Source organism: Protopterus annectens, chromosome 5.part0 (assembly GCF_019279795.1).
Source record: "Protopterus annectens isolate FY-2018-M chromosome 5.part0, PAN1.0, whole genome shotgun sequence".
Classification (NCBI taxonomy): domain Eukaryota; kingdom Metazoa; phylum Chordata; order Ceratodontiformes; family Protopteridae; genus Protopterus; species Protopterus annectens.
Genome location: NC_056735.1, coordinates 1,626,147,594 through 1,626,173,994, shown reverse-complemented (window position 1 = coordinate 1,626,173,994; position 26,401 = coordinate 1,626,147,594). Strand labels below are relative to the sequence as shown.

The window sequence follows — 26,401 nt, the reverse complement described above, 5'->3', positions numbered from 1 at the left end:
AGATGAAGGAAAAAGCTAAAATGTAAGTAGAAGTGTGAAAAAAAACAAGAAAAAAAGTAATCTGGATTTTGTCATCAAAGGCTCATGAGCTTGAGTTGCACACCAAAACATGGGCCATTGTACTCCCCCAATTTTTTTACCCTAATCTCATTCCCAAGAGAGGCTTTTTAAGTATGTAATGTGGTAAAGTGATAAGAGAATATTATTGTTTGTAGCAGACCCTGACATCTAATATCATTGTGAGAGACTTTTAGAACACTGCTTGCAAAACGTTTCTACTTGCCTTGTGCCAAGTAATTCTAGGTTGCTTAAGTAGTCCACAGTGAAGTACATTTTGTTCCTAAATTAATATATATTGGATCTTGCTACTTTGTCTGACATCACACCATGGTCTAGTAATAGGAGTTAGGGTGGCATCCCTTATACATGCAGAAATTCAGTTTTCTAGAATTTTTTTTTCTATTGGCTTATTTTTATTTGTAAGCTTACAGTTTTAGTTTTTTACTTTTTATCTCATAAATTTATTTAGGGTCTGATTTCAAAGTAGCAGGATGTGTGAGGATGTGTGAGCTAGTTCTTACAGTTGTGCAACGAGTAATTTCTTATGTTGCTTAAATTCATTCACTGTTGTATCAGCAGTATCAATAACATTTTCTACATGTATATGACTGCTGCAAGTTCTCTCTCTGCACCTTTAAGGTGTTGCCATCCCCTATAATGTCTGCAGTTTACCTTTATTCCAATGTTACCTGCACCTTTCAGATAAACACCTCAATTAGGCATGTCCAGTGTGCCCCCTCATCAGGTGTAACTATCTTCTTTGAGCAAGAGAGGCTTGGCATGCCAACACTTATCTTGTTTCCTGGGAGGGTCTCAGCAGATGTTCCTCTTATAGAGTCACAGCAGTGGTAGATTTAGCAACCATTGTCTGATAGGTTTGAAGGCCATGTAACCTTGTATTAAGGAGACATCCATGTTTACACTCATCTTTGAAACATTTCCTATTGCTCCTCCATTATTGGTCTTGTGAAACTGCTGCTCCTTGGAGGCTACCTTTTTTCTCTTTTGCTTATTAAGTTAATTCCACTGAGCCAAAGGTTAATTTTCCTTTCCAAGTGAGGTCTGAGAAGAAAACTCCACTATACCAACTCAAGGTTTCTCATCTTTGCCTAACCCATGGAGGAAAGGAGGAATATCCACAGCACATTTCATTTTTTTCCTCTTCAATCAAATTTCTAATGCTGAAGAGTTTTAGTGGATATTAATCTGATCCCCAGGAGTCTGTTTTAGTAGCTTCTGTTTGCATTAATGTCTTGATTCGTCTGTGTTGATAGTCAAACTATTCCATTCTAAGGTCCCTTTGGTCACATATTTCTTTGGCTGTTATTGTCTTTGTATTTAGATAAGGCTGCATGGAGCAGATAATTTGATTCTACAACTTTGTGATTGACATTTGTAGCATACATTTGCATTGTTTTAACATGTCCTTTACTTTTGCCTTTTAGGTCTTTGTTGATGGGGCTGATCCAGTAAAGAAATCTCTAGAAGGAGTGTTTGATGAAACTGATGCAGACAGAAAGGTAGACTGGATTTTTTTCCACTTTGTCTTGCATAAACAAAGTTGATCAGGTCATTTAATGTACTTTACATAAAATTTGAAAGAAGTATTGAAACGTGAATAAAATAAAATAAGACAGAACTTATGTGTGGCATAGAATGGATATGCTATTTTTAACTGCATGACAGTACTTTACCCACCTTCCATTTGGTTCATAGCTCTCAATCTCTTACTACAAGAATCAAGATCAAAGTGACAAGCAAAGTTGCTCACTCATGGCAACTTTTAAACAGTGATGCTAGTGGCGTAGCTAGAGTTTGTGCCGCCTAGGGCTGTCTTTGAGTTTGCTGCCCATCACCCTCACAAAATCATGGTCATATGGGGCCTTTAATGTTCTTATAGTTCAAAAACACACACTCTATCACCTATTTCAATTTACATGCATCAGACAACTTTGTATTTCACGTGTGCCTTTATAGACAACTTTTCTAACAATAATCTTGACAAATGGTCATCACATTCACATTCACCCCCCCCGCTATGCCACTGAGTGATACTTTTCAGTTAGAAATTTAATAAATTGACAGATTTTTATATATATATATATATATATATATATATATATATATATATATATATATAAAACATTCTTAATGCCAGTCATTATCTGCAGAGTGTAATCATTCTGTTTTTTTTAGAAAATTGTGCAATTATTTGGGACTGAACAAAATTCTGACACATTTTCTGCGATGTTCCTGACAAATCAGGACATGCTGAGAGAGGTGCATTTGTTAGGTTTGATTTTTAATAGAGGTGAGAAAGGAAGTAATGCAATTTGTTCACTTTGTTAGTTCAGATAACTGTGCTTTGCAGTGTCTGACTGATTACAGTTATTCATTTATCTGTTGGGATAGCATAATATATTCATTCACATTTGTTACCTGGGTAAGTGAACTGGTTTGAGGATCCTTTTCAGCCTTGACATGAACAAAAGATTTATGAACCATGAGTATGGTTAAATATACTTTGATCAGCATGCTTAACATAAGGTTTAGAGTGGGCAAAATATAGATACCATTTGTTTTAAAAACAGTCAGTAATATGAATAAAATGGCTTTAAAAAGAGGCAGTAATATACTTTTGTACAACAGTGATGCAGACAGTAAGAAGTCATGTTATGCAATTGTACCGAAATTGTCCAAGTCACATTGGAAGTATTTGAAACAAAATAACGTCTGTGAGTGAAGTGTAAGAAAGAATAGGAGAAAAGTTAAAGCAAAGAAAAATAATTTTATTGTTCGTTGTAATTCTTTCAGTTAAGGAGTAATGGATTCTGTTTGACTCGTGGAACTAGGAAGAAACATCTCTTCTACCCACCTAGAATAATTTCTCAGTGCATTAAGAAAAAATATAGATCACTGCTGTAATGTAGGATTTTATAAACCTTGTACTTTTTTGGCTGGATGAATATACAGGAAGAATCTGGCGCTTGCTTTACTTTTATAATGATACATCCAGGACTGTCTTTCTTTTTTTTATCTATGATACCTGTTTCACCAGCTAACTTATTCCAGCATGTAAGTAGTGAAGTGCCCCACTAGCAGTTTTACAGCACACCTGTGATGCGATGTGCTTTTGCCAGAGCAGCTTGCTTTTTGATAGTGCAAGTAGTTCTGAGAATGTAGGCTTGTTTCTGAGATACTCAATACCTGATAATAGCTCAACTTTGAATGCTGTCAGCATTAGAAATTTGTCTCTGAATAGAGGTAAACCAAGGGACAGGATGAGAGAATATATGTTCTAGGGCCTAAGTTGTACTTTGCATTGCCTCCAGTTTGAAGTAATGCTGTCAGAAAGTGCATTACTTCTAACCGGAAGCAATGGAAAGTAGTTTTGTCCAGAATTCTTGATCAAGGAAGTTGAGAAGTATGACTCATGTACAATAAGAAGGTCCTTTGTATAATAAATACTACAGGAGGGCCCACACTTAGTATGACATCATACTAAGACACGGTAGTGGTAAGGCTGAGATACAGTTCATCTAAACACCTCCGAAACCTAAATTAAGTATGCAAGTTCAGACCTACTGGGGAGTTATTTAGATGAACTGTATCTTAACTTTATCTTTCCCTTGTCTTAGTATGTACAATAGTTCTGGACAAAACCAAATTTAGTGGGAGATAATGGCCCAAAATCGGAAATGATTTTTAAATATTACTCTAATTCACTTAAAAAAGTTAATAAAACAAGTTTTGCATCAGCATGCATTTTTTGAACAGTAAGGGAGTACAAAAAAACTAATGTCTAATGTTACTGACTGTAATCCTAGGTGATTAAGAAAAATCAAAAACATTATGAGGGACAGGGCAAAAATATGATTTAAAGTTAGGGACATTCATCAAAATTCTGGACAGCTGAGAAGCAGGACATGAATATTTACAGTCAACCAAAACTTACGTCTCAATATCGCAGTAAAGGAACTTAACACTGCTTGTTCCTCTAGTGTGACTCATTTTGGTATAGATTGCATGTGTTAGGATGGTTTAAGTTTTTAAAGCCCCAAAGGTTCTAGGTTCATGCATTTTCTCTTCCTAATCCACGATAATTTGCCTTACTGTATGAAGTTAAACAAAAAAATATGTTAGATCAGTAAATACAAACCAATACATATTTAATTCCCAGCAATTTGTTTACTTAAAAAAGCAAACCAAATGCTTAATCCTCCGTAGTGCTTTCTGTGCAACTTGTGCTTTATGTTAGCAGTACGTAGTTCCACATGATTATTAAATAAATGCTTGTGGCAGTGCTCAAATTTAAAGAGCAATCTCTCTCTTTTGATCAGGAATGGTTCTGATCTTTACTGCAGACACCATTGCAGTACATGAACTGCCCTGACTGGTCTTCAGAAATGTCTGCTGCATCTATTTCCTAAGTAGGCTTTGAGGCTTTTCTGAGTCACTGTTCAGTGTGGCAACTACGACAAGCTCAGAAACATCAAGAGACTACTTAGGAGTTTGTGCCATGGAATCTCATCTCAAACACTCCATCCCCAATTCAAGTATCTATCTGTCCTTAAATTATGTAGTGTGCTTGCTTGACTTATAACTAACAGAATGATTGTTCCCTATATTTAAAACTTGGTCTTAAAAAGGAACCTGGCTAAAAATAAGTCAACAAAAAGTCTTTTTGTTGTCTCTTTCTTGCAAAATGAGAAATTGATGCTAATTGTGGATGCCAGTGACTCATCCTACTAGCATTTGTGTATTAATATTACATCACCCCTTAACAAGCTGTTCTGAAGCCTTTCTGAATCTGTGAAGTTCTGACCATATATAAATACAATTCTTAGTGCATCGTATGTGAGCTATGTAAATTGCATTTTAACTGATGATGTCTATTATTATAATCCATAGGTAATCGTGTAAACATTTTACTATTATTTTACCACAGTGCCAATTTACGTTTTTACCAGTGGATAATTGGCAGCCTCGACTGTGTTTTTATCTACAGCATCTGCACTCTCCCTCTCTCTTCCACCATGTTTCTTTTTCACCCATCTGTAATCATTTCCAGTAGCACACACTGTAGAGGTAGCTGGCACTGAACTCCACCTTTTTCATGTTTACTGCCTTTTCCAATCCCATATTAATATTATAAATATTTCCTTCTGCAAAGAACCCATCCCTGCCATCTGACATTTTGGGTTGCCAGGGATGTCATCCACTTGAAATTTTGAGTAGGTACAAAATCCCATTATTGCTATGAGGGTAGTCAGGGTCAATATCCACTAGGAAAATTTATAAAAATGTTAAGTGAACTGGTACATTTTGATGGCTTCTACATAACAGAATTGAATTACAAACAGTGTATTGTTATGGAACATGTTTAAATACTAATAACACTACTATGATTGGAGTTGGTAAATTGTATGCTGAAGATGCTCTCACTGTCTGCCATGTGCCTTTGTGTTACATCACTGTTTTATCATCAACAAATCCTGTAACATTATAATGAGTCATCTGTGTAACTTAGTATGTTTCCATTTCACTGTTGTTTTTTTCTTTTTCATTTGCTTGTATTCTCTTCCTGGAGACCCTTATACTGAAACATAATTACCTATTGTACAGTGGGTGCCAAGTACATTACAATGCAATTTGGAGGTTTTTATAGCAAGGTGAGAGCAAACGTTTGCTTTTTAGTCCTTACTGGTTCACAGCTAGTAATTAACTGCCACAGACAGTCCGGTCATAAATGGTCTGAGCAGTGTCAAGGAGTACATATGTCAGATTTATAGTTTATAAACTCAGTGTTCTCGTATAGCTCCGGCATTTATATCATGAGATTATGAACAGCAATTAAATACTTGAGCGTGTAAACAGTACAGAAAGAAATATAAGTACAGATTTACAAAAGATAAACAGCAAGACACAAGTGTAACGCAAATGGTAGAGCTTCACTCCATAGGTAAACACAACTAAATTGTTGCTGCAATGGAAAGGTTGAGCACATTGCAATAAAAAAACAAAACTAAAGTTCTGTTAATGACATGTGGTCAATGTTTTGCATACAGCACATGTAAGCTCAGTAAACATTATGATGTTACACAAAAGGAATACGAACATTATGTATATGTTGTTTAATAAGACAACACAAAATTATTTCTCATATCAGAGAGAGGGAGAGCAGGTTAGCAGGACAATATCACCTAAACTGTTGTAATTTGTCAGTAACAAAAGCAGCTGTTCTTACAAATATAGGCACCAAAGTAATATGATTAAAGCAATATTTTTATGCAGCATTGTACATTGAATGTTTATTCTCAAGTTCATGCAGTAGAAAACAAATTCAATGGAGTAGAAAATTAAGTTAGCAAGCTATTTCAGTTATAATGTCAGAGTACAGAAAAAGCCTCCAAGTTCAGTAAAGAGGAAACATTTTTTTTTGTATAGTTTTGGGAGAGTTTGCTTGGCCATGGCACTTTTTGCTGCAGATTTTCTGGTCTCCACAGCAATCAAATATTCCTTCTCTTAGCAGTCTAGAGCAGTCTATGTGGACATAATCCTTTGTCGAATTTCTCATATGTTCATAGGTAGTTACTACACAAGCAGTCCAGAGGACCAGTGAGAATCCTAGCCCAGTTTCTCAGTTGTCCCACAGCACTGTCTGAGTGACTTGCTCAAGGTCACACAACAGACCAATGAAGGCTAATAGAATCAAACCCTGTACCACAGAGAGCAGCTCATTAGCAACTCAGAGCCTTCATCCTCTGCACTAACTGCCTGACAGTGATGACTTATTTTTTCTCTTCTTAAACCTTCCCCTGACACATGTTCAACAGTGACACAGAAGAGCAATCATGGTTTCTTCTATTGCAGCTGTGTGAGTTTAGGCTTGCATATTTGGGGTCCTTCATTACTTCCTTTAAGTCCCCAAGGTAGCAGCAGTGTGGCAGAGAACCCTTGAACTCTCCATGACAGAACAGGCAGCAGGCCACAGGCTGCCTCATCTTTTTTCCCATGGATTGACCATTTTACTGATGGTCCAAGTTCCTCTCTGAACTTGCATTGCAGGCAAATTGATCTGGTGCCCGCCTTAGAGCACAAGAAACTGTAAAACATTGCAGTAATATGGTAGTACATTTGCAGAGTTCACGCTGCAACAATGTCTTTTCCTGTGGTAGTCTCAGAAACATAGAGACATATTGTTAAAGCAGTCTCAGACACAGCAGACCAAAAACTGGGATGTGATTTCAGGACTTCGTCACTTTGGTGTGGAAATATGTTGTCCAATAATATGCTGATAAGTTACTTTATTAATTTTTTGGTTACTGGGATAGAGCACTGATTGTATCTGACCAATTGCAGGCTCATCATGGGTTACAAGCGTAGAAGTAACAGTAAAGTAAGATCAAAGGTTGTTGTTGGTCTTTTGGCTTTTCCCGGTTAGGGGTCGCCACAGCGGAACTCCGATCCGCTAATGATTGGCAGTAGATTTTCACAAACGCCGAGGTGCCAGCTCGACGTCCAACCTTCAACGAAGGCATGCCCATTTACACATGTCTTAAATGCCCATCCAACCGCAGGGAGGACATGCAGACTCCACACAGAAGGCATTCCCTGCACTTCAGTCTAGAATCGAACGGGAGAACCTCTTGCTGTGAGGCAACAATACTGCTCTACCACCGCGGATGTGTAAGATTAAAGGTATTGCTGCTAAATTGTACAGTATACAGACATAGCGCAATACACATACAACAGTAAATATCTATGTCTATAATTTGTTTATCCATCTGTCTATATGATATATACATGAAGTGTTTTACAAAGTAGTGAGATGGGAAGTGTACATTGAATAAATGTTGTGGGAAAGAAATGCCTATGTGCAGATTGGAGTATTAGATGAAGATAACAGTGGTGTCTCAGGTGATGTAATTGTGGTCCAGCCTGAAAGGACAGACATTTTGTAAGCCAAAGTGGTGGGAAATGTTAGCAGCAAAGTGAGTAGCTGTTAAAGTGGTACTACAAGTTAACAGTAGAAACCTTGAAGAAGTCATTGTTAGAAAGAAAGGAGGAAATGGATAGGACAGATTGGAAGAGCAGTTAGAGAAGTTTGATGAGTATGCAACCAGAGCTTTTTGTGGGATGAATTCATATTTGCAAGCATGGAAGTTAGGTGACATGGCCTGTGTTCTGATATTTGCAATTAAATTGTTTGGTTATTTTATCGTTCAAACTAAATTCTCAGCTGTTTGTAGTCTATGATTTGTGTAACACTGTATAGTAGTAGTTTTCAGTTTAGAGGCAAGAAAAGAGAAGCTGTGGTCTGTGGAAAGAAGTTTTGTGGCTGGAATTATGAGAGCAGGGCCACAAGTGCTTTGGCTTCTACAGTTTAGTGTGGGTTGGATGTTGTGTCATTTATATCCAGAGGTCAGCAAAGCCTACTGCAGCCTAGTACAAAAGGTCCGTCACACTCTCACTGACTCTTGACGATTGCATAATTAATAAATCTGATCATCCATACTGTGCAGTGTGCAGATTCCTGATGCTCGTTATACCAGCATTTGAATGTGGAATATGTGATGTTGAACTGTATCATTAACGATGTGCATTTCAGCACTAATAGATGTTTTGTCACTGAGCTTCTAAAATGATAGCTGTTCACATACCTCTCAACCTGGAAACATCAAAAATGTGGACAATGGCCCATGAAAAGGAGGTACAACTGGCAAAAAATCTGTATACTGATTAACATAAAATTTGTATGCATAATTATGTAACCCCACCCACTCCAATGGAATTGTGGGATGCCAGCATTCAAACGCAAAATGAAGAACAGACAAAAAATATGAAACACAGAACATAACTAGAACAATTGTGTTTTATTTATATTAACATTTGTGCTTGTATCAAACGTTGAACTTGTATAAAACTAAAATGCATTTTTCTTTTATAAAAATATCATTAATGCAGTGGGACAAGGTACAATGTTGAATACTTCCATCCTTGGTCTTTGGATGTAGTGGGGTGCAGTCTGTATGTTCCTCCTGTAGCCATCTGGTTTTCTCTGGATAGTGGGTACCCTAATTTATTTCTGTATTCTAAAGATAAGCAATGTAAATTGGCTATTTTCATTAATATTTATTTATTTATTTGCATTTGTTTACCAGGATGGTCCAGCTGGGCCAAAAGTGCCCATTTTAAGTGGAGTCCCACCCCCAGCCAAGGAAATCACTGTAAGGAATTTCTCAAAAGCCAACTTTGCACTTCTCAAGACTGAGGTGAAATCCTTCAAAGCCCCCGGGCCAGAGGATAATACAGCTCAATCCGCAAAATTCTTTACAAATGCATTCCATGAGCACCTGCAGGAATGCATGGATCGTGCTATCCCAAATAAAACCAAGACTCACTCCTCCAAAAACAGGAGACCGGTCTGGTGGACCCTGGCCATAAATACGCTATACAACAGAAGGAGGAAGCTACTACTTGACAGAGCAAAATCCCAAAAAGGAAAGGCATCTCTGATCACTATTAGCAAGAAACTTCGATCCCTCATAAAATCATCAAAGGCCAGTTTCGAAAGAAAAATTGCCCTAGACACTAAAGATAATCACAAGGCCTTCTTTAGTTATGTCAGGAATATGGGTGAAAGCTCCCAGATATGCTCTGAATTGTTGCATAATGGTACAAAATATACCGAACCTGCAGACAGATTCAGCGCAAACTTCTCCCCCCCTTCCCTCCCAAAGGAGCAAATGCCTATCCTAACTGAATGTAACCTCCCTGACATCACAGATGCACAGGTGAAAGCTGCCCTCTTCAAAGCAAAAAACACAGCATCTATGGGACCGGACGGTGTCCCAGGCTGTGTCTTACACGAGCTCCAAGAAGAACTGAACCCTCACATTAAGTTACTGTTCAAACTTAGCCTTACTACAGGATATGTACCCAAAGAATGGCGTACAGCTACAGTGGTCCCACTCCACAAAGGTGGTGCCACAATGGACCCCAGGAACTATCTCCCCATAAGCCTGACTAGTCTGGTCTGTAAAGCTATGGAGCGTATTATCATGGAACTCATAAACAAAGACATTGGGAGCCTCCAGACACTGGACCCTACCCAATTCGGCTTTGTTAAGGGCAGATCTTGCCTCTTAAACCTAGTTGATTTCTTTGAAACAGTTACCAAAGACATAGATGAGGGCAAGGTAGTCCACACAGCCTACCTGGACCTCGCAAAAGCCTTCGACACATTACCCCACTCGAGCATCATAAATAAGCTTACCAGCTTAAATATCAACCCCTATATCACAAGATGGGTTGCAAACTGGCTCAGAGATAGAACCCACATGGTCAGAATCACAGGTGCCATGTCCAAATCCAAACCAGTTACAAGTGGCGTCCCACAGGGCTCAGTTCTGGGACCTCTCTTATTCGGTATATACTTCTCCAAGGTTCAGGCTAACCCAGGGGGATTATTGCTGAGAAAGTTTGCAGATGACTGCAAACTGGGGGCCATAATCGAATCTCCAGCTGACACAAGCATCCTCCAAAAGGGTCTCACAGAGACGGATGCTTGGTGCCAGAGCCACGGCCTCAAGCTAAATGCTAAAAAGTGCATAGTCAAACTTTGGGAAAAACAAGGTGCCCACAAATTACCACATAGGTGGTAATCCATTAAGTATGGAAAAAGTAATTAGAGATTTGGGGACCAACGTAGATAGTAACCTCTCCTTTGATAATCACATTGCCAAAGTGGTTAGAAAGACCTTCTATATAGCCCACCTTATCACGAAAGGGTACGCATCTAGATCAAGAGAGGTCATTGTGCCCTTCTACTCATCACTCATCAGGCCCATAATTGAATACAATGCCCCTTTTGGGATGTACCTTACCCGACACCTGCAGCAACTGGAGAGACCCCAAAAGTACCTCACCAAGTGGATCATGGGCTAGAAACAGATGTCCTATGCAGCTCGACTAAAGAAACTCCAGCTCTACTCAGTTGCTTACCACCTACTCAGAGGCGATCTATGCCTGACATACAAAGCCATGTCAAACCCAGAATTAATGGACATGCTCCACCTCAAAAAATCCAAGTCTCTTAGAGCTACACGCTCCAGGGACTTAAACCTCAGCACAAAAATAAATAGGACATGCTGGAGGGACAGATTCATTTCCCAGAGGCTCCCCTCACTCTGGAATAGAATCCCACTTTATGTTAGACATAGCCGCTCGCTGACCCTCTTCAAGCGAAATCTGGACGCGTGGATGGGAAATCGCAAATTCACCCCTGGGATCTCTTCTGTGTCCCTGCTAGACAGAGGCACAGTAAACTAATCTTAAAAGGGTACCTTCTGTGACCTACTTTACAGAGGCACAGTAGGCTAATTTAATAGGGAGGCGGAAGCCAAATACACTCTAACTAGGCTTATAAATGCCCTAGGGCAGATAGCCTAGTATCTACCTAGGAACCTATGAAAAGCTCCACATATAAGCATTTCACATACAATAGAGAATTTACATTAATAAAGAGATCTAGTACATATTATTGGTAGATTATACAACTGGCGAAAAAAAACAGTACATACGTAATCATTCTCAAATCAAAGAATCACGTTGCCAAAGTGGTTAGAAAGACCTTCTATATAGGCCACCTTATCACAAAAGGGTTCACATCTAGATCGAGAGGTCATTGTGCCCCTCTACTCATCACTCATCAGGCCCATAATTAAATACAGTGCCCCATTTGGGATGTACCTTACCCGACACCAGCAGCAACTGGAAAGATCCCAAAAGTACCTCACCAAGAGGATCAAGGGACTCAAACAGATGCCCTATGCAGTTAGGCTAAAGAAACTCCAGCTCTACTCGGTTGCTTACCGCCTACCAAGAGGCGATCTGTGCCTGACGTATAAAGCCATGTCCAACACAGAATTAATGGACATGCTCCACCTCAGGAAATCCAAATCCCTTAGAGCTACACGCTCCAGGTACTTAAACCTCAGTACAGAAATAAATAGGACATGCTGGAGGGACATATTCATATCCCAGAGGCTCCCCTCATTCTGGAACAAAATCCCAATCCATGTTAGGCAGAGCCCCTCAATGACCCTCTTCAAGAGAAATCTTGACGAGTGGATGGGAGATCGTAGGTTTACCAGGATCTCTTCTGTGTCCCTACTAGACAAAGGCACAATAAACTAATCTTAAAAGGGCTATCTTCTTTGACCTACTATACAGAGGCACAGTCAACTAATCTAAAAGGGTGGTAAAAGCCAAACCCACACTGGCTAGGCTTATAAATGCCCCAGGGCAGATAGCCTAGTATCAACCTATGAACCTATATGATACAAACAGTACAGAGTATATAGATGAGAACATTCCATATGAGTAGTTTTCAGCTAGCAAAATTTATATAGGACACTTCATGCTGTGCGTGCAAAGCAGATATAGGAGTTAATTAGACACTAGGTACTTAAACTTTTCATACGTTTAGGAGGTGTAATAGCTGAGTGATAGGGTATATGAGTCCTGTTACAGGAATCAGCAAAGCCGATGGATATTGTTGCAGATATAAGTGGTGGCATGATATTAAGGTATGCTGTGAGAGTACCTGAATGTCTCGCTTGGTTCAGAGGTAGATCTGTAAGGATTAGGAAGAGAAGGAAGTAGAGGGAAGGGATCAATGGTAGGACAATGAGGGTTAGTAGAAGAGGGGAAGTAGTCAGGATGGAGAGATGGAGTAAGTAAAAAGACAGGTGGATGTGAAAGGAGGATGCCAGAGTATAGTGTGGGGGTGAGAATAGTTGTGATGGTTGAAGTTAGGTTATATGAGATGTGGTGTTAGCACATGTGCACAACCAAGATAAGGAGAGGTGTTGTTTCAGAGATGTCTTGAAGAGGGTTACTGAGCTAGTGGATCTAAGTGTTGGGAGGAGGGAGTTCCAAAGTTTTGCGATGGTAAAGGAGTAAAGTATCTGGCCAGCCGAAAGTTTGGGGTTTTCTACATTTACGAGCAGTTGGTTGTTGGATCGGAGTGGTCTGTTATGATGGTATAAAGTTAGTATAGAAGATAGAGCAGGGCACATGGATGGATTATGAATGAGTTTGTGAGCTGTAGTTAGTTGGATAAAGGTGAGATAGTTGAGGAGTTCAAGTCATTTTAGGTTGCATAATGATAAGCAGTGGAGGGATGAGTAGGAGGCATTAGTTACAAACTTAGCAATTTTTTTGGAGGACTAAATGGTAATGAGGAGGGGGGCACCGTATAATAGAGAGGGTAATAGTAAAGAAGAGGCAAGAGAAAGTCGGGCTGATGCACTGACTAGATGTTTGTTTTGGTAGAAAGTGCCAAACTTTTGATGTCTTTTTGACATTGGACTGTATGTGCAGGTCGAATGTGAGGTTTTCGTCTATGATGACGCCTAGGTGTTTTGTGATAAGTACAGTGTTGATGATGGTACCATTTTGGGATTGAATGAAGTTCTCTTTTTGTAGGGGTATGGACTTTTGGGGGGCAAAGATTACTAGTTTGGTTTTGTTGGGGTTCAGAGCAAGACAATTATTAGACATCCAAATTTCGGTGGAGGTGAGGGCGTTTTGGGTGAGTTGGTGTAGTTCTGAGGAGTTGTTTGCAGTGCAAATGATAGTGGAGTCATCTGTATATTCTGTAAAATACAGTACTAATGTACTATTCTCTGTTTTACACTGTACAGCCTGCTTGCCTTTACATGGAAGACAGGCTGTTCTCTGGTTTGCATTATACAGCCCACCTTCCATGTAAAGTGCAGTCTGGCTTTGGAGGATTAATCCACTTACCAGAATTAAATAAATAACCCCCTCCCCCCAAAAACAAAAAATAGTCTAAAGCAAATTACTATTGCCAGATGTACACTTAGTTGGCTAGAAGAAAGGATGCTTGATGGCATATGTCCAACATCCAAAAAATGTTTTAATTTTTATGGTGTGTATGTATTTGTGTGTGTACATACACACACAAATACACACATGCATATATATATATATATATATATATATATATATATATATATATATATATATATATATATATATATAAATAAAAACATCAAGTAAGCAAAGATTATTTTTTTTTCAATGTAAGCAATGGCATTGGCACAGTTCCTACCAGATTAAACAAGAGACTTGGGTGCTTTAAGCAACTCATCCATCTAAACTAGGTGAGTCTGTAGGAAATCAGGTTGTCACTAAATTAATACCATTTATGATCTGCTCAAGAATAGTATGTCCCACTGCTGCTCAGCATACCAAACCCAATTTTTTTTTGCTGGTGCTTTCTGCCCTGGGATTTGGGAATTAAATAATAATGATCATGGTAAGAAAATGTGTTCCTCATTTAATATCATGGCCATTGCACTGCCTATACACTCCTTTGGAAGGCTACTGCTGCCCAAGCTTTCTACAACTAGACACTCAATTTCCTGCAGTGCAGCTGTCTTCCATGTTCTGAGTTAAGAAAGACAATATCATGAAGCATAAAAAAAAAAAGTTCAGCTTCTAATCCCAGTGGTGGAAGAAAATCGCAATCATCACTAAAGCCTGCCCTATCATATTTTTCCCCATCCCTCAATGCAGCATATTTATCGCAATGTATGCATGAAGGCAGACATCCCAACCTATTCCCAGATGCCATTAACCTCTTTAAGACTAGCACCACTCTAATGTATGCACTACAAGAACAGTCAGATGTTTGGTGACCACAACACCTGAGTTTACAATCAAACTTTGAAATAGAGAGACACACAAAGAAAAAGAGTAGGCTTTGCACATGGGGTTAGGGTGTCCGTTCAACAGTGACAGTCATCTAGAGCCAAGGTTTACACCAATGGGGCTAGCTCATGCCTTGGGTTAACATATACCATCAACATAATAGTAAGTAAAGAAAAAAGATGAAGCTCGTTGAGTGAAAGCGCTAATCTGACCTGCAGTTTACTTGTGCGTTAATAAAGTCCTGTTTGGTTTTACTTGAGTGCTCTGCTTCGCTTTGGTTCCTGCTGTTTGTATAAAGAAAAAAGAAAGAAAACTTTGCTGTCATTAAAAGGGTTGACCTGTATTCATAAAGTAATGTTGCAAAAGAGGCAACAGAAAGTTATTTACAACTTCCGATGTTCGCAAGACTTAATCTGAAGATACTAAGAATTGCATTCCTAAGAAGTAATAAACTGCCCCTCAACACACACACACACAGATTAAGGCTGAAAATGCAAATTCGGAAATTAACTGCACCAGCTTCAGCCGTTATGGCGAAGGTGGATGTTATAGCTATTGAAAGTAGCCGCTTGTTGTAGTGTGCTGTCTGTTTTTCTTTATGGATCGCCACTTCTGGGAATTCAGAAGGAAATTGAGTGTCATTAAGTTAACACTAACAAGATTGGAGGACATTTGACATACAGAATCAAACACTTTTACTTATACTCATTTTTGATTTAAAGCCTTTGTTTTTCCTCTCCTACTTCACCAAGCTGCAGTGAAAATTAAAGATACTGTCTATCAGATGGGTGTGAGTATGAGGGATATAGACATCCTCCTTGGTACTTCGTTCTGCCTACTGCATAAGCTATAGGAGCTTGCCTGATGACAGGTTCAGTGAAGATGAAATGTATGCAAGAAGCACAGTTTGTAAGAATACACTGCCTGATTACTAGCAGCTGTGACCCTTGAGGCTGGTGTAAGCATTTTGGAGGCCCCCAGGAGGTTGTGAAATTGGGAGCCTCCTGGACACACTAGTCTATCACGCTGTCACTGCACCCCTTTAAGTTCATGCCACTGAGTTTTGCTAGTAGTATACATAGACTGCAGCTATACATAAAAGTTCAGTAATGATAATTTCAGATGTATACACTATGTCTTACCTCTGCTGGAACAAACAGGCGTATTGTCTGCTGCAGTCTTAATCTCCATAACGGAATCACTCTGCCTCTGACTTAGAGAAATCATAGGGTCATGTCCCCTTTCCCACTGGATTATTTTATCCTGTGTTTCTTTTTTTTTGATAATCCAATAGTCATTGAGCCAAGCCTGCTATATTTGTCATCACACATCAGGAAACCTGTCTTGTTCCAGGGTGTGAGCTCAATTCCTCCAACGTAGCACAACAGTTACTCTACAAACGGACACAGGAGAGAGGTGGCTTATTGCATCAAACGTAAACCAATGGGATGAGTTGTGCATTAAAACAATGTAGGATTGCTTTAGTTTACAGTAAAACTAAATATATATTATCCAAATATATAGAAAAAATAGAGGCAAGCTGCAGGTCTCTTCCAAAAGCTTTATTCACAGATTACACAAGCGCTTTCACCAACTGGCTTCTTCGGGTGTATACAAAAACTAAAAACATCCCTACATTTATACTATGTATCTCTCAATTATCCAATTGAGCATTTAAAGGGATACCAAACCTTAAAAGACTTGAGCAACACTTTCATACAATATATATGTATATACATAAGGCATACTAATACTTCTTTTACACATTAAAACATACTAAAATCTATAAAATACATATATCAATATATGCAATCAAAAGTTCAACATCAAAATGACTACCAGCATAAAGCCCTATTTTTAAAAAAAGGTTTTAATGGTACATGGTCATTTAAGCCATGCCCATAATCAGCTCTCACTTTAACTATCCATTTCAATTCCAAGTTCTCTGTTTGTACCCTAATATCACCACCCCTTATATTTTCAAAATATCTATCACCCTAAAAATAAAATGATGATGTTCATCGTGTTTCACTGTTACAGTCATTACACTTGGGTTATCCTGCTGGCAGGCGACCCACAGTCGGCCCGAGCTACAAAGTCTTGGTCCGGCTTTGGTTGCTGTCGCCTGTTCCCTGACGTCAGTGCACCAGGGGTATAAAAGTTGCAACCGACGCCATTTTCTTCAGTCTTTCTTGCCGCGTGGTGCCTGAAGTAAAAGCAGTTTGCAAGTGCTGGTCGGCCGACTCCTGAGATTTTCAGAATTGAGTTTCAGAACCGAAGTCTTCAATAAAGCTAAGTACCCCGTTGGGGAAACTTTTTCTTGCTCCAGACCGATGTCAGTAAAAGTTAATAATTGTATTTCTTGTGGGAAGCAAATACCTCATAAGGACTTTCACTCTTACTGTATTCCTTGCCTAGGTCCTGACCACAACGTTACTAGTTGTCGGTTTTGTGCTAGATTCAATAAATGAACTATTAAACGTCAGTTTGATTTTGCTTTACATTATTTTGGACGAAGGTTTAATTACATAATGTCGTCTGAACAACCGACTGGAATTTATAAGAATTTATAAGAATTTATAAAAAACGCAAAGATAAAGAAAAGAACAGGCATCCGAGGTCCAAAACTGACGACAAAGCCTCTTCTAGGCCAGAAGCCGGTTCGCCAGTTATCAGTGAGGTGCTTTCACAGCCCCTGATACCCGCTACCTCAGAGCCACAGGCCATAACCGACAGCCACGTGGAGACACCGAGGCCTGTGGAAACTCAAGGTATTGGGCCTATGGAAACTATACCCTCAGATGGGTTCGGAGCCGCTGAGCAGGCATCGGCTTCTGAGGGTATTTTCAGACCTTGTAAAATAAAAGAGCACTATTTCTTTGGATTGTATTTTCAGACCTTCACAGCTTACAATTAAGCCCACTACAGCAGCAAAGACAAAGTCAAAAACACCATTAAAGACAAGGAAACAAGTACAGCATTCTCCAGAACAGTCATCCATGCCAAAGAAACAGATGCTAAAAATGGCCGAAGTCCTAACTACTTTAATCCGGGGTTCCCATCCCCCTCCTGACAAAAGTCTTAGGCAAGACACCGACTATGATTCCTCTGACCAGGGTTCCATTTCCTCTGATTCCTTTTCTGATCAGGGATATTCTCTCTCTCCCTATGAGGACTCTGATGCAGAAGAGTCCATACCTTCAGCCTCTCCGCCTGAGGATTATTCTTTTGGGGAAACCCTGTACACCATGAGGGAGCATTTGCATTGGGAGAGCTAGGATTATTCTGAATCCAAGAAAAGGCTCAGAGACTTCCTCTTATTGCCTCAGCACTGGTCCCTGGCTAATCCCCCCCTGTGCTTGATATTGTTATTGATGTTTTTTCTGAATCCAGTCTGTCTCCCGATTCTTTATCCCCTGCACCAGTCAAGCCAGACAGGTACTACAGAGTCCCTGACTCTCACAAATTTGTTTACAAAAACCCCGCTGCAGACCCAGAAACAATTTCCAAGGGTCCTAAAGGGGTTAAGGCATCTACTGCTAAAAATCATGTCCCCTCGGCTAGGGATTCCAGAGCTCTGGACAAATGGGGGAAAAAGTTTACACTTCTGCTACTTTACTTTAAGAGCTTTAAACTGTCAGTTTCATATGCTTAAATATCAACAGTACCTCATGTCTTTGTTAAAGCAGAAAATGGTTTCAAATACAGAAGGTTCTGACAGTAAGGAAATGCAGGATTTATTGCATGCAGTTGAACAAGTAGGAAAGCATACTCTGTAATGTGGTTTTGATTCATTAGAGGCTTCTTGTAGAGCCATAATTACAGGCTCTGTTATTCGAAGGCATGCTTGGTTGAAAGAACAAAGTTTACCTGACCATGTTAAAGTAAAATTACTGGATGCACCATTACAGCATGATACTTTGTTTGGTGTTAAGGCAGAAGAGGTGTTAAAGAAAATGGAGGATAAAGCAAAGTCAATGCAGACAGTGAAAGGTTTCTTACAGGTTCAGCCACCTAGATTTAGCAGAAACTGGCCTTCAAAAAATTGGTCTTTTCCCGTGTCAGACAGGCCACAAAGAGGCAGATACAGACACCCAAGAGGCAGATCTCATCCCCAAGGCTCCTACAGACCCAAGCAATGGGGTGGCTCCGCCCCCAAAGGAGGGGAAGACAAATCACACCCTTATAGGAAACAGTCCCAATGACTTCACTCTACAAATGCCAAGCACTTACCTCTTGACAGCACCCCTAGGGGGGAAGCTAGCACTTTTCTCAAAAAATTGGCACATGATCACCCAGGACCAATGGGTGCTGAATATTGTTTCTCAGGGTTACAGGTTCCACTTCCACACGCTTCCAAAACCAAAAGGTATGCCAGACCTGCCACAAAACCAATGGGCAGACGTACAAAAACAGATTGCTGCTCTTATGGACATGGGAGCTATTCAGAAAGTTCCACAGCAAGAATAGGGACAAGGATTTTACTCAAGACTTTTCTTAGTACCCAGAAAGGACAAAGCCTGGAGACCAATACTGGACCTGTCAACCCTAAACACTTTCCTGGATGTTCCAAAATTCAAAATGTTAACACTACAGCAACTTCTGCCCATGCTGGGAAAGAAGGCTTGGCTAGTTACTTTGGGACCTCAAGGAGGCATACCTGCATGTCCCAATCAGACAATCTTGCAAAAGATACCTCAGATTCATATCAGGCTCAGTGCATTACCAATTCTCTGCACTGCCCTTTGGCTTATCTACTGCGTCCAGGGTCTTCACAAAGTGCCTGGCACCAGTAATTGCATTTTGCAGACAAAAAGGAATTCAAATATATCCCTACTTGGACGACTGCCTTATTCAAGCAGAGAGCAAGGACATTCTTCTAAAGCATCTGGCGTTTGTAAAAAGATTGCCAATTTACCTAAGGTACACAGTAAACGAAAATAAATCAAAACTAGTGCCCTCTCAAGAGATAATATTCCTGGGTGCAAGCTTAAATACAACTGCCCAGATGGCTTATCTCACACCAGACAAACAAAGGCAACTGACTCATTACATTCAAATGATGGCAACAAAAACCCAGCTCCCTGCAGGCCCTGGGCTTCATGGCATCCTGCATTCTACTAATTCCATATGCAAAGCTGCGTATAAGGAAACTACAATGGTATCTAAAAAGTGTTTGGACTCAGCATTGTCACAACCTGGAGACAATCATAACTTTAATTCCCTGCCTACAACAGGAGTTTCGATGGTGGGCCCAGGCCTGTCACCACAACAAGGGACAGCCTTTCATTTTACCCACAGCCAGACAGACAATAACAACAGATGCATTGGATTATGCCTGGGGGGCACATATGGCAGGAAAATGTATTCAGGACACGTGGAACAAGGAACAAATGCATCTTCACATCAATCAAAAAGAGATGCTAGCTGTACAGAATGCCCTGACAGCTTTCAAGGACCTAATACATCCAGGGCAACTATTAATAAAGACGGACAATACCACAATTATGTGGTACATAAACAAGCAAGGGGGCACACATTCTTACCCCGTATGCAGACAAGCCATGACTTTGTGGAACACAGCACTGACCTATCAAGTACATCTGCAGGCACAATTCCTGCCAGGAACAAAAAATACACTAGCAGACGAACTAAGCAGAAATCTCATGGATTCTCACGAATGGAACCTAAATCCACAAGTGTTCAGCATGATAATGAGGAAATGGGAACGCCCAGACATAGATCTCTTTGCCTCCCCTCACAATTACCAAATACAGAAATTTTGCACAAGAACCTATCACTCTCAAGCATGGAAAATGGATGCTCTATGATTCAGTTGGAAAGGCCTGACAGTCTATGTCTTCCCTCCGATGCCTCTTCTCACCAAGGTGCTACTAAAAGTCAGACAAGAAAGGCCAAAAATGATCCTGATTGCACCACACTGGCCACGTCAGCACTGGTACCCAATCCTAAAGAATTTTTAACTTTCTATCTGTTTTACCCACATAAAATTTGTTGCAAGTTTTACAGGTGGCCAAGTAAACTAAATGTGAAAAATCACATCTAGCATTAATACTAAAATGAAATAGTCTGCCTGTATCAGAATGTACAAATTTACTGTCTGTATTTATATACTTACAGTACTGACATTTAAAGCAAGGTCTAGTGCATTTATTATTTTTTAATGAAACAAAATTTCTAGGGCCACATAATTGCCTCTTTAAAGATTTTTTATTCTTAAAGGTAAATTCAGGAAATGCACCTATAAACTTACTTATTTGCCTGTCTGACATTAGAATATTCCAATGCTTGTTGATAATGTTCATATAGCATCTTATATCTCTTGAATAACTAAAACAGTTTAAATGATTGTGCTTTTTTAACATGACCTTTAATACTACCTTCTATCTGTTTAGAAAAATAGGGTTTGGCCCTACTATGTCTCACACTTTTTACTGCATTAATAGTATAGTCAATTAATTTCTGTTCATAACCTCTATCCAACAAGTCAGTTTCCACTGTAGTTAATTGCATTACAAAATCATCATCCATAGCATTGAGCCTGGAAGCTCTAAATGCTCGATTTTGAGCTACATTTTTAAAAATAAACCGAGGATGCATACTATCTCTCCTAAGTAAACTATTAACATGATATTCTTTCTTAAACATTTTAATGTTCAGGTCACCATTTGTGGCCTGCATAATCAAAACATCCAAGAAACTTATTTCCTTATTTGAAAAATTCAAAGTAAACTTGAGGAAGCTTGTTGAGGTATCAATGTAATCAGTTTTCAATAGAGCCCCCCCATGTCATAAAAAAGGTCATCTACAAATCTACGGTAGAACAATATATCTTTTTTAAAATCATTTTTCATCAAAAATTATTTCTCCCATTTTAACATTACCGCATTGGCATAGCTGTTGGCACAAGACGTTCCCATGGCAACGTCTTGGCATTGCCAAAAAATCTTGTCTTTATATACGAAAACATTGTTCTGTAAAACAAGATTCAATAACTTACATATCAACTCAATCTTACTGCAATCATAATTCCCATTATTATGCATTAAATCAGCTACACTCTTTATTCCATAATCATTGGGTGTAACTGTAAATAATGATACAACATCAAATGTAACAAGTAGTACTTGTTTACTTGTTGTGTCTTCACAAAACTTATATAAGTCCTTAACAAATTGTTCAGTATCCTTAAGAATATGGTCTGAGGTATTTATAAGAACTCTCAAAGTTTTTTCCAAATAAATTGAAATTGCCTCAGTACACCAGTTCCTACCAGACACAATTACTCTCATTGGTGGATTATCTATGTTTTTGTGTAGCTCAGGTAATCCTTGTATCATTGGGATAGTAGGTTTAGCAATAAGAAAATATTGCAAGAGTTTTCCATCTAAAATATTATCTACCATCAATTTTAACTGTTCATGTACATGTTTAATCATTTTGTTAACCTGTAACAAAGTGATTAGGTTTATAAAAAAACTCTATCATCCAAGAGAAGAAACATTCTCCTTTCATAATCTTCCTTGTCTAAAACTACTATGGGTCCTCCTTTGTCAGCAGGACGTATCATAATGAAGTTGTTAATTCTTAAATTTTTCAAAGCAATGCATTCATCCCTAGTTAAATTGTGCCATTTATTCTTATTGCCCAGCATTTCCTGTTCTTAAAATTTTTTATATACATCATCGATACATATTTTTTTCAAATGCAGAAATCAGTGGATTCATGTTAGGTATAAAACAACTAGGTTTACTATACACAAATTCACTATTCATATTGTCATTTACAAACATCATTTTCAACATAAGGTTTCTTGCCAACATTTTAATATCTAAAACTACTTCAGTGATATCAGTGTCCGTTGTAGGAATAAAGGATAATCCTTTTTCCAAAACTTTGAGCTCATTGTCCGACAAGACATACTGTGATAAATTTATAACTAACTTTTGTTGTTTAAAAATGCTTTCTTTATGGTGTATGGACTCACCATACTGTCTGTTTGTTTCCTTTTTTGTCTGGTTGTACTTCTTCCCTTTATCTGAGACTGGCTCTGCTGACCTCTTCCTCTGCTGTTCGAGTGGCTCCTGGTTGGTAACGGGAATTGCAGACCTACTGGTCGAGAACCCTCCAAAAAAGGAGAGGCAGGATGAAGTTCTTCATCAAATTCATTTTGTATGCTCCCATTTGTTCCATTGTGCACTTGCGCTTGGATAGTAACCGTTCTTTTCCTGTTAACGATGTTGTCAGATAGAGCCGTGTTACAACCTAACTCTGCAGTCATGGAACCACTCCCCTCAGATGTAAATTGTACGTAGTCACCTTTCTGATAGAGTAACACAGGAAAATCGTTATTGAGCAAAGCTAATTCAGCTGTAGCAGTATTTTTAGTATGAAAACTATTTCCCTGCTTAGCAGGATTTACATTTCTCGGCCACATAAACACATGGCCGTTCAGGAAATCAGTTCTGTCCATTTCTAATATCTTTAATTTAATTTGAGTCAGTCTGCGCCCATACGCAGACACATTATCCAGATTGTCAGTTACTGGTTTCATAAGAACAGCTGACTCATATTTTTTGAACAAGTCGAGGTACTTAGTTTTTACTGTTGACAAAATGTTTAATTCTTCCTGCTCAGCAGCCTCCGATAATAATTTCAAGTACCCCAAACTTGTTTGTATGTTCAGTTTTTGCCAGGCACTCAAAAGTATTGGATCGCAATTGGTCTGAGCTGGCATTTTTAAAATTCTCAAACCCTTCGGTATGATATTTTCTTCAAAACATAATTGCAAATGGTATTTCTCATACTGTGTTCTCTTAAGCCTTGATAGCTTTTTCCAGAGAGAACAATTCACTTTTTTCAGTGCTATAAAATCTATTTCAGTCATTTCATCAAACTCAGACACATTTTTTCCATGTAACAAAGGGTTATTCTTTTCTCTCACCTTCATGATGAAATTGTTCACATTTTTATCAGTCCATAAGGTGTTACTTGAGGGTAATCCAACTCTATATTCTCAATTCTTGTAGCCATTTCTTGGTCTCCGTGTGTTAAAACACAAACAGCAAATCTTCCACAAAGGCAAAATAAATTCACAGGTATAACCAGGTACCTCAAAATACAAAAGAGGAATCCAAATGTATAGAAAAATAGAGGCAAGCTGCATGTCTCTTCCAAAAGCTTTATTCACAGATTACACAAGCACTTTCACCAACTGGCTTCTTCGGGTGTATACAAAAACTAAAAACATCCCTACATTTATACTATGTATCTCTCAATTATGGTTCCATGACTGCAGAGTTAGGTTGTAACCCGGCTCTATCTGACAACATCGTTAACAGGAAAAGAACGGTTACTATCCAAGCGCAAGTGCACAATGGAACAAATGGGAGCAAACAAAATGAATTTGATGAAGAACTTCATCCTGCCTCTCCTTTTATGGAGGGTTCTCGACCAGTAGGTCTGCAATTCCCGTTACCAACCAGGAGCCGCTCGAACAGCAGAGGAAGAGGTCAGCAGAGCCATGTTTTTACACTTATGCTTCTCAAAGGGACATAGCAGAAACTCGGTACTGGTGAAATTACTCAATTTATTTATTAAAATAGGCACATAACTCAGCAAACCTCTGCAAAGTAGTTTACCAAGTCAGTAATGAGGTGGTGTTTTATTCACAGGATTTCCTGGAATTTCCCATGACATGCTGCATAATTTGCAGAACTGTTACTCTGACAGTATATCAGCTGTATGCTGTAGGAATTACTGTGTGTCAGGCACTTACTTTAGGGTTCCATTGCTGGGTCTTTATTTTTCATACTTTCCATGAATAACACCCATGTGTACTGATTGATGTGTTATTCATGTGCACTAATGACATGGCCCTGTATTGTACTGCTGACCTTACCTCTAAGGCATATGTTGTAGTTCAGTTATTCAAGGCTGGGAAGTAGTTTATCTTTAATAACAGTTAAACTGTGTTTTTACCCTCTGAGCTTTTGTACTGATTTGCATACTTTGGACTAACACTTAATCTTCCTCCTAATTTTGATGCCCAGATCACAAGGAGCCATCACTAAACAAGGAGTAACCTACATGGCTTGCCCCGAGTCATGTGGTTCTGCTAGTTAGCATTCCTAAGTCTGTCAGCTACCATGAACCCAGGTGAAGCTGTCTAGCTTACCTGAGGAAGTACAGCATGTAATCACTGCCACACTACCTCTTGACCACTTGAACTAATCACTTTTGCACATCCAACCAATGTATGCTAGCAGAGGGGAGGGAGAATGTCCTGCTTTTGCTAGATAACTCTCTGTGCCGCCCCGTACCCACCAGTGTGATACTTCATCAGCAGTCTGAAGTTTAATAATCGCCAATGCCTGCCGATTGTAGTTCAGGAAGGAGTGCCTTTTCCATCTTGCTTCTCAGCTCTTCACATTCTCATTTAGGTAAAAAACATTCATGTTAATAATTTGTGTTTGAGTGGGCATCGTCTTAAAATGAGCCCTCCCAGCACTGGTGCCACTTCTTTTTTGCTTTTCCTGTTCACCTTTATTGCTCCCATGAAAACACTAGCTTTCTTTTACAAGACTTTCTTCCTTCCCTGTTAGACTAACATTTTACTCAATACAATTTGTTGTTTCGGTGCCAACACTTGGACATAAATTACATATTCTGTTTGCTGTCTTATAGTCTGTAGTTGACATTGTTGATTTGCTGAGTTTAACTTTGTTAGCTGAATAACATTTTGTTTGCTGTCTTATAGTCTGTAGTTGACATTGTTGATTTGCTGAGTTTAACTTTGTTAGCTGAATAAATCTGTTGCATCTTATTACCGCAATCTTTTCCCCCTTTTGTGTATTTGAAGTTGCTTTGTTTCTTGGCAAGGCTAGAAAACATGTTATTTCAGACCGCTACTACATGTGCCTGCATAATTAACAGCTTCTGGCATTTTGCAACACCTCTTTTTGCAAATGACCTTTTCTTATTGTTTTTTTTTCCTCCTCATCCTGTGATGTATTGCTATAATAACTTGTTTTATATGGCCAAAATTACATGCTGTTTTTGTACGGTTCCACAGCATGTCTGTAGGCAGTCTTTCATTTCATGAGGCTTCTATGCCTTTGTAGTAAATAGAAACAAAATGCTGGCTTCACGTTTATATAACTGGACATGCTTTGAGGTGCAGGTTGTGATCCACTAGTATCAACCTGATTATCTCTGTGGCATCACAAAAGGGAGTATGCTGCTTTAAAGGGTAAAGCATGAGTGAAAAAAGTGACCAGTCTGATTTTTAAAAAGCTGAGAAAGACCACAGTAGGAGCGAGAGAGAGTTTAGTGCAGACTTTGATTAGACAGGTTCAGTATAAGGCAGCCAGGTTGTTGTAGGCAGTTGAAGATTTGCAGAGAAAGTAGAAAAATGTAAAAAAAAAAAAAAAAACAAAACATGAAATATTAGCTAGGTAACAATACCTGGGAAAAGCTTTTAAAATGTGAAGTACAAAAAATTACCTAGCTGCAAGAAACTAGTCAGTTCACAGAAAACCAAGGCTTGTTGAATGAAACTCTGTGCTGATGCTGC

The 26,401-nt window shown here is 39.0% G+C and overlaps 1 protein-coding gene across 4 annotated transcripts in view; it reads left to right on the top strand.

Annotated features, from left to right (window-relative positions):
* TIAM1 (TIAM Rac1 associated GEF 1) overlaps positions 1-26,401 on the top strand; it is a 2,502,716-nt gene that overhangs the window by 861,244 nt on the left and 1,615,071 nt on the right. For all 4 annotated transcript variants that reach the window (XM_044071404.1, XM_044071407.1, XM_044071408.1 and 1 more), the window contains one exon: positions 1,506-1,580. In XM_044071404.1, coding sequence (XP_043927339.1) covers positions 1,506-1,580 — 75 coding nt within the window. The remainder of the gene's footprint in view (positions 1-1,505; positions 1,581-26,401) is intronic.